At 49.9% G+C, this 9,466-nt stretch overlaps 1 protein-coding gene across 1 annotated transcript in view; it reads right to left on the bottom strand.

The window, feature by feature from the left end:
- Positions 1-7,641: 7,641 nt before the first annotated feature.
- The window catches only part of Def6 (DEF6 guanine nucleotide exchange factor), a 21,796-nt gene continuing 19,971 nt past the window's right edge, over positions 7,642-9,466 (bottom strand). The window contains exons 9-10 of the mRNA XM_010605395.2: positions 9,014-9,104; positions 7,642-8,867 (exon numbers count right to left, since the gene is read on the bottom strand). Of these exons, the coding sequence (XP_010603697.1) occupies positions 8,644-8,867; positions 9,014-9,104 (315 nt within the window). The 3' untranslated portion in view covers positions 7,642-8,643. The remainder of the gene's footprint in view (positions 8,868-9,013; positions 9,105-9,466) is intronic.

Below are 9,466 nucleotides of genomic sequence, written 5' to 3'. Positions count from 1 at the left end.
CCCCGCCGCGGCCAATCACCGCTTCCTGGAGACTCCCCTGATTCCAGCGCTCCGCCCCGCGCACGCTGCCCTGTGCTCGCCCGCAGCGCCCTCTAGCTCGGGATGCGGGCACAGCAGCGAAGGAGGCGCTCGGGAGACGCGGAGGAGCGCCAGGCAAGTCAAACCGGTCCTGCAAGTCTCCCAGAAGGAAATTCAGAGCTGGAAGGGAACGCAGAGGTCGTTTTGCGCACCTCCTCATCCTTCCGGTGAGCGAACTGTACTAGTCCTTAGGACCTTAGAAAGGATCTGTCATCCCAACCCGTCCCTATTTTAAGGAGTGGCGGGGGAACTGTAATGTCAGCACTCTAGGAGGCTGAGGCAGTAGGATATCACAAGGTGGAGCCCAACCTGGACAATTTAGACGCTGTCTAAAAATTAACCCAAATAAGGGACCAATTCCCGTGTATTTATTACGTATCCTAAGAAAAGTAGGGACGAGCAGCCCAGGAGGCTGTTTATTGGAAGAACTTGGCTTTGTCATTTGAAAATGAACAAAATCCTGGGTGTGTGAGGAAGGACAACCCTGCCCTCCTCCTGCATAGGGAACCGCCCGGTCTCGGCCCTGCTCCTTAGGCGGCACAGCCTCAGTTTTCTCCACGCTGGAACTCTGATTTCCCTCCTGCTTCTCGTTTCCCATTTTTGAAAGGAATTGCATTGTTTTTAATTTACATTTGATCTTAGCCTAAAGGCCGAGGAGCGATTTGATTTTTTAATTTAGATGTCAGCTGCTTGCTGTTTGAGACTGTAGTAGAAATGAACTGTGGGCGTCAAATCTAAGATTTCTGCAAGTTCCAGAGATACTTATACTCTAAGAATCTGCTTCTGGGCTCCTGCTCCCGCCAGGCTGCTGCACTACCACGTGGGTTCAGAATCTAAAGATGAAACTCAGCCCTTCCAGAAAATGGCCCACGGAGCACAGGAGACCTTAGGACACAACCAGGCAGGGTCACGGGACCACAGGATAGACATGGTGAACTCACCGACTTCTTTAAAGTCACGCACACACACGCACACACACATACACACACACACTCAAGTTCTCTTGCTGACCTTTCACCCCTAGGCCCTGGCCTGCTCTCGAGAATCACCTCCTCTCTGCCCTACCTTTCAGTCCTCTGTCCCACTCTCTCTGGAGGAAACATAAATTGCCCCAGTTTTCCAAGCAGAAAGGGACACACGCCTATACTCCCAGTGTTTAGGAGGCTGAGACAGGGGACCATTGCGAACTCAAGGCCAGCCTGAGCTACACAGTGAGTTCAAAACCAGCCTGAACTATGTAGTGGGTTCCTGCTAACATTCATACCCTGAAGATGTCACCTACCTCTAAGAGGCTTTCCCACTAATAAAGACAGCTCTTTTGCTAAAAGAAAATCTAGGAGTATTATTAAGGTATTAATGGGGAGGGTTGAGACAGGACACCATGTAGTTTAGGCTGGCCTTGAACTCACTATGTAGCCCAGGCTGGTCTCAAACTCACAACGATCCTCCTGCCTCTGCCTCTCTAGTGCTGGGATCACAGGTGTATGCCTCCACGCCCAGCTCCTTTAATTTTATATTAAGAATGTATAAAATTTAATATGTTAAATGAATACCTAATGTTTAGTCCCTGTAATACCACTTCGGTAATCTGTTTTGAAGACATAACCCTAAATACAGGGTTTAATAAATAACCCTAAATAAAGCCTTTAAAATACTGCAATATTTATTTATTTTTCGGTACTGGGGTTGAACCCAGGGCCTTCACACTGAGCTACATCCCCAGCCTTTTTTATTTTTTACTTTGAGGCAGGTTCTTGCTAAACTGCTAAATTGCCCAGCCATGCCTAGAATTTGTAATTCTCCCTCAGCCTCCCAGAGTGCTGGGATTACAGGCACGAGCCACCCACCTGGTCTCTTTATTATTTTTTGAGATGGAGTCTTCCAAAGTTATCCAGGGTGGCCTGGAACTCGGGTTCAAGTGACTCTCCTGCCTCAGCTTTCTGAGTTGCTGGGACTACAAGCCTATGTCTCCCACAGCTCTGTGATATCTATAACAACTACAACAGAAATGGAGATGCAACTCCAGAAAAATGTTTAGGTAAATTACATTGTATCCTTCTGATAAGCTATGATGTAGCAAACAAAGAAGAACAAAACTCAAAACTTTATATTGAAAATACTCCCTGATGGTGTGTGTGGGGGGTGTGTGTGTGTGTGTGTGTGTGAGTGTGTGTGTGATGATGTGCCTCAGTGGTAGAGTTCTCTTGTTTGTTTGTTTGTTTGTTTGAGACAGGGTCTCACTATGTAGTTGAGACTGACCTGGAACTCACTATGTAGCCCAGGCTGGTCTTGAACTCACAGCGATCCTCCTGCCTCAGCCTCCCGAGTGCTGGGATTACATGCATGCACCACCATGCCCGACTTTTAGTGGTAGAGTTCTTACATTACATGAACAAGACCCTGGGTTTGATCCCTAGCACCACCAAAAAATAAAAAATAAAATTTCCTAGTCAGGTGTGGTGGCACAGGCCTGTAAACCCTCCACGAGTTCGAGGCCAGCCTAAGCTACACAGTGAGACTGTCTCAAAAAGCAGAATCAAGAAAATACTTCCTTACACTGGGCAAAGATTTTTATCCCCTGGTACTCCTTCCTACCCAGTAATCTTAGCTGTATCCCTGGGAGGTAAACTAAATCAAATCCAGTGGTTTTCCTCCAAAGAGCCCTTTAGACACGTGGCCCTGTCCCCTTGCATGGGTTCTTTTGCAAGCTGCCACACCCCTGGCTTCTCCCTTTTACCATGAGACTGTTGGCCTCAGAATGCACCATGGTGTGCGTATCTGTTCCCTTCAAGGCTTCCCTTGTTTTTTTTGAGTGTTTTGTTTTGTTTTGACTCGGGGTCTTGCTATGTAGCCCAGGCTGGCCTGGAACTCAGGGTGATCCTCCCGCCTCAGCCTCCCAAGTGTTGGGTTTGCAGGCATTGCACCACCATGCGCCGCACGTCGTCTTCCACTCTGGACTCTCCCTCCACCTTGGCGTTGGTTGCCAGCCTCCTCTGCAGCTGCAGCACAGCCAGCGGTTGGGGCCCCACCAACCAGACAAGGGGGGAGCCGAGTGCCCTAAGAACTACGGAGCACGCAGAATCCATTCCGCGAGAGGCAGCGGCAGCTCCGCGTCCTGTCGCAAACAGCTGTGGCAGCAGCTACAGGAGCAGCCTCCTGCAGCGGGTGACACCCAGAAGCGCCCAGCAGCGTCTGTATCAGGCTTGGCCGTGGGTGCCTCCTGCCATGGAGCCTGCTCCTGCCTGCACAGCCTGCGAGCTGCCTGACTCAGCCTCGTGGCTGTTTAAAAAGCTCCCCTGTGTTCTAAGAAAGTTCTGTCTGCTCGCTTCCATCCGGTACTTGAAACAGTGCCTCATGCGAAGGCGGGAGCGGCTCTGAAGTCCTCTGCCATCTTCGCCGCGGCCGTATCCCGCTGTGGCCAGCAGGTGGCGACGCTTCGGTCTCCTTCAGGCCGCCCGCTTGGCGTGGCCTCTTCTTCCCCTCCCACCCAAGCAAAGACTAGAGAAGCAACTTTTGTCAGCCGCTTCCGGAGCCTGTGCTCTCTGGCAAGAGGATCTAACATACCTCCTGCACTCCAGATCCACCTCCCCACCCTTCCTCACAGCCAAACCAGAGGGAGGGAGAGGGAAAGAGAGAGAGAGAGATCTGGGGCCACAGTAGCTGTTCCTTCCCACGTGGTGCCCGGGTCCTGAGTCTCTCTGAGCACGCGGAAGACAGGATACGCAAGTTGGAAGGGTCAGAAGTTATGTTCTAACCGTGGGATTAAAAGACCAGAAAAATATCTCTTCCTGCCCCCTAAAGATGTTCCTTTACAGACGACTTCCTTGCCAGTCCTAGGGTAGATGGAACACCAGCGTCAGGGTGATCCATCTGCCTTTTCCTAGTCACACCACCAGACACCTCTAGGCTTGGGACACACCCACCCTCACCGAGGGGAGCCCTGGCTTCCCAGAATCTCCACAGTCAGGATGCCCTCTGCCTTTTTTGTCAGGCCACTCCGTGGTAGGAGTCTTCTAGTTTTTGTCCCCCTTGAACCCTAAAAGAATGTATAAAAATGATGCAGCTCCTTGCATACTATTAAGCGATGTCTAATATTTTTCATTACCTTAAAACTTGTAAATCATTGAAGAGGATCGATATTATTTCTAGTGTCTTATAAATATTGACATTTTATTTTATTTACTTATTTTTTCCGGTACAGGGAATCAAACTTAGGGCCTTGTGCTTGCCAACCAGGTGTTAGCACCACTGAGCTACATCCCTGGCCCAAGATTAGACATTTTAAAGTAAAACTGCTACTGCACAAGAAAGACTGTAATCCTGCAGTGATTTCATACAACCATCCTTTGAAAAATATATGAGTAGGGCCGGGGATTTAGCTCAGTGGTTCTGCCGCCTGCCTCGAAAGCACAAGGACCTGAATTTGATCCCCAGTACCAAGAAAAAAGGAAAGAAAGAAAAACATATGAGTACACTTCACATTCATTAGCAGAGGTTTTACACTGTCCTTTTCCCACCTATTTGTATCTGAAGTACACTATCTTCTCAGAAAGCTAACTGTAAAATAACCTATTCTTTTTTTTTTTTTTTTTTTTGGTATCGGGGATTGAACTCCGGTTCTTGCGCTTGCAAGGCAGGCCACTGAACCCCTGAGCTAAATCCCCGGCCCTAAAATAACCTATTCTTATGCTTATGTTGAAAGTTTTCTAGTGATCACCAAAGCACGTATCTCTGTAACCAATATATATATATACATGTTGACTTTTTGTTTTGTTTTGTTTTGGGGGATCAAACTCAGGACCTCGTGCTTGCCAAGCAGGTGCGGTGGCACTACTGAGCTACACCCCAGCCCTTGTTTGTTTTGAGACAGGATCTTGCTATGTAGTTCAGGCTGACCTTAAACTCACTAGTAGCCCAGGCTGACCTCAAATTTGCAGCAATCCATCTGCCTCAGCCTCCCAGAGAGGCTGAGATTATAGGCGTGCGCCACCACGCCTGGCCATGTTGAAATTTTGAAACCATGAAACTCTAAGTGAGCTGGGTGTGGTGGCATACTCCTGTAATCCCAGCCCTCTGGGAGGCTGAGGCAGGAGGATCACAGGTTTAAACCCAGCCTAGGCATTTTAGTGATTTATGGAGAACCTATCTCAAAAACTCAAAACGGCTGAGATGTAGCTCTGTGCTGAAGTCCAGAGTTCAATCCCCAGTACTGCTAAATAAATGGGAAGGACTATATGTTGTCGGTTGATGGACAGGGGCCTTCACACTGCTACATACCCTAACTCCCAATTCTAACCTTACCTCTTTTATTTATTTGTCAGATTTTCAGCAACCCTCCTGCCTCAGCCTCCTAAGTGCTGGGATGAGAGGTGTGTGCACCACCACACCCAGCTAACCCTTCCCATTTTGAAAGCAGAGATTTGGAAACCCCCTGACTGGAATATGAGAGGGGTTTGTTGCTCAGCTTTTGCCTTCCACCTTCTCACTACTGTCCCAAACCGCTACGTCATTCTGTGTCCCAGGCACACAACCCTGGGGGGGTCCACTATTGAAAGAGTGTGGCTAGCTGAGGGGTGAATCCGCCCTTTGAAAGCAGGGAAGGTGAAACAGTGAAAGGGGAAAGCAATTTTGGTGAAGAGAATACTTGAAGTTGAAGACCTGCAAATAGATTTTCTTCAGCCACTGTGGACTCTTGGGATGCCCTACTCCAATTAGATCTTTAACCCTCCCATCCAGGATCCAGAGTCCAGACTTCTTGTGTTGTGCTTCTTTCTTTTCTTTTCTTTCTTTCTTTCTTTTCTTTTTTTTTTTTTTGAGGCAGGATCTCACTAAACAGCTCAGGATGGCCTTGCACTCATCCTGCCTCAGCCTCCCGAGTGCTGGGACTGCAGGTATGTGCCACCACACCCAGCCCTATTTGGTTTTTTCATGCTCTTACTTTGTTTTCTTTCCCACTCTACCCCTTCCTTTCTTCTTTCCAGTCTTTCTTCTTTCTTTTCTCACTTTATTGCTCAAGCTGGCCTTGGACCAATATCCTCCTGCCTCAGCCTCCCAAATAGCTGGTATAGGTGGTATAGGTATATACCACCAAGCCTTGAATGCTACTTTCCTCTTTGTTTCCTTGTCTTGTTCTGTTTTGAGGCAGGTCTTGCTACGTAGCTCAGGCTGGCCTCGAACTTGCCACACAGCCCCTAGTAGCTGGGATTACAGGTGTGTGCCACCACGCCTGGCTCTACTCTACTTTTTCACTTGTTGAAAACCGAGGGCTGGTCTAGGAGTATAGCTCAGTAGCAGGGCATTTGCTTAGCCCTGGGTTCAAACTCCAGCACCACCACACCAAAAAGAAGCTACTCCAATTCTAGTTCTAACCCTAAAACTTCCCTTTTCGCTGACTTTCCACACACTTCGAGTCTTGACTTCCCTTCCCATTTCTGAAATCTGCATTGTGTTCTATGTGCAGCTGTGTTGTGACACCTGACACTGCAATGAAGTTCCTTGTGTGCAGAGATCTCGACGACTCGCCAAAGATGCGATCTGTAATATCAGATGACAGACAAGCTCCAGAGGGCAGGGACGCTGTGTGCCATCGCTCCCTGCCCAGTAGCTCACACCTGTCGACACCAGGCATCTGAGGCGAGCTTAGACAACATTTGCTGAATGGATGGGCTTGGGTGTGAATCTTAGCCACGCCATCACTTTGCTTTTAGCTGTGTGACATCGCCATTCATTCAGAATTGATTTATATATTCATTCCATAAATGTTTGTTGCACATCTCCTAAGAGACAAGCAGTATACTAAGCACTGGGGACGTAGTTGGAGATGTGGCTCCTGCCTTTGAGGAGCTCGACATTTAGTTACAAAAGCTCCCGGGCATGGTGATGCATGTCTATAATCCCAGCACTTGGAGGCTGAGGCAGGAGGATCTCTGCAAGTTCAAGGTCAGCCTTGATTCTATGGATGCTGCTGCATGATTAAGGGGAAAAGGACAGCCAGAGTGAGGCCGAGAGGGAGAGGACAGCACTGCCACTGGACCGAGAAGGTAAGGGCGTTGGAGCCTTTGGGGGTCAGAGTGCCATGTGTTTCATGCCATATATTTTTTTTGGTACCGGGGATAGAACTCGGGTCCTTGTGCTTGCCAGGCAGGTGGTGGAACCACTGAGCTAAATCCCCGGCCCTTCATGCCATATTTGTGAATGTGAACTTGACTATTAACACTCTTGGTAATCCCAGCACTGTGGGAGGCTGAGGCAGGAGGGTGACAAATTTGAGCCCAACCTGGGTAAAGCAGTGACTGAGAACCTGTTACAGATAAGAAAAAAGGGTTGGGCATGTAGCTCAATGCCAAGGCCCTGGGTTCAATGCTCAGGAACACATATGCACAACCACACGTGTATATACACACACACACACACACACACACACACACACACACACACAGAGGCTGGGTTATAACTCTTATCTGGTTGGGAGGTGACAAGGACCAGCGTGAGGCAGTGGCTATGAGACATGGCACCACAAGGGTAGATTTGAGAGTAACTAAGAAAGTCCGAGCAATTGGAGTTATTGATTTATTAGATATTGGGCAAGGTGGAGAAGGACTCGAAGGTCAACACCCAGATGAAAGATACCAAGGCCTCAGCCACAGCATGGCCCAGTGTATGGAAAAGAAGACAGATGTGAGGATACAAAGGAGAGACAACCTAATGGATTTGATGATAGGTTTAGAGAGAAAGAAAATCTTTTTAAGTTCCAGATAACCAGATCTCTCATCTGAGGTAATAAGGTCAGTGAGTCAGAGAACAGGAGAAGAAAAGCAAGTTTGGGAAGGGTGCCTGATCTCCCTGAGCCTTAATTGTCCAGTTGCAAAATGACAGCAGTGAGAATCCAGCCCTGGGGGTTGTGGAGAATTAAATAACCAAAGAAATCACCAGGCAGAGAGCAGATGCTCAATAAACACAGTGGCGGATACTAACCCTAGTTCTCGTGCTAAGCACGCAGTCCTCACACGGCCTCTAAAGCAGGCACAATTATCTCCACTTCACCAGCGTGGAATCTACAGTACAGAGATGTGAGGGAGGCCGGACAAAGTCATCCTCGGTCCCCGGGCGGCAGAGCTAGGTTCAGAACCCAGGCAGCACAGTTCCAGAGTCCAAATCCGAACCACTGCCAGACTCCAGGGAAGGAGGGAGAAGTGGCTGAGATGTGGACAGACCTGAGCCGGTCATTCTTTCCCAGAGTGGTTTTTATTTAGAAAAATGCCTCCATAGCTTGGTGGCAGCCGGGGGCAGATGGCCCTTGTCTTGTCTGTCCGTTCTGTCCCTGCCCAGGTCATTGGGTCCTCGAGGCCAAGCTCTGAGGCGTCAGCATCCCGGACAGCCCCGCGGTCTGGGCCTGGGGCGATGGGAAGCCCACCCGGTCCCAGCGCGGTGTCTTCCGGTGGGAGGGCCGGGCTCCTGGCACCCGACCTCACAGCCCTCTCCTAGCAGGGGCCAGTGTCACCCACAGGCCAGCTGTGGCCAGGCCCCGGTAGACGTGACATTGGTAGGAACAAGGGGTGAGGAAGGCTAATTTTCTGGTGCTGGATCCAGTTTTTCTTCCAGAGAGGGTGAAGCTGGGGCGGGAGTCTTGTCCCCACCATTGAGGGGCTTCTGCTGCTCACTCCTGTTAGGTGAGGAGGTCCGATTTCTCTGGGATCCCCATCGGGTCAGGCGCTTCAGGGAGGAGTCGCGGCGGGCAAGCACCGGGGGTTGGAAGCCTGAGAAGGAGCTGCTGGTGACCGGGCGCTTATCTGGCAGAGGAGGCAGACAAGTGAGAAGAAAGGCGCATGCGCGGGGCGAGGCGGGGCGCGGACCTCCAGGCCCTGGAGATCGGGGGTCTCCCCTCTCTCTTTTCCCTCTCAACCCAGGGGACGCTGCCCTCTCGGCCCCTTCTCACCTCCAGGCTCGATCGGATGCATGAGCCTGTTCATCTGGACGTTCCAGTGTTTCACATTGGTGCTGGCCTGGCGCAGCTTCCGCTGGGCAGCCTGCGGGGGGCCGGTGGGAGGTGGGTCAGAACCACTGTCCCCACTGGGGATGCCGACCTTTTCAGGGGCACAGCCTCTAAGAATGTGACCGAGACTACTGAGCATCTCCCTAGAAAACCCACGGATGTGCAGAAATGAGGAACAGGGACACAGAGATTTACAAATGGGAAGGGGACAGAAAAGAATGAAGATGTGTTGTGCACGTGTACCGACCCCCACGATGAAGGTGATCACGCACTGCAGGCGAGGACGGAAAAAATACAACTTAAAAAGCAGAGTTCCAAGATTCCACTGCCTGCCTTGCAAGCACTAGATCCCAAGTATGATCTTTGGTACCAAAAAAAAAAAAAAAAAAAAAAAAA

This window comes from Fukomys damarensis, unplaced genomic scaffold, assembly GCF_012274545.1.
Source record: "Fukomys damarensis isolate Sample0158 unplaced genomic scaffold, DMR_v1.0_HiC HiC_scaffold_20, whole genome shotgun sequence".
Lineage (NCBI taxonomy): Eukaryota > Metazoa > Chordata > Mammalia > Rodentia > Bathyergidae > Fukomys > Fukomys damarensis.
This window is presented reverse-complemented; position numbering and strand designations above follow the sequence as displayed.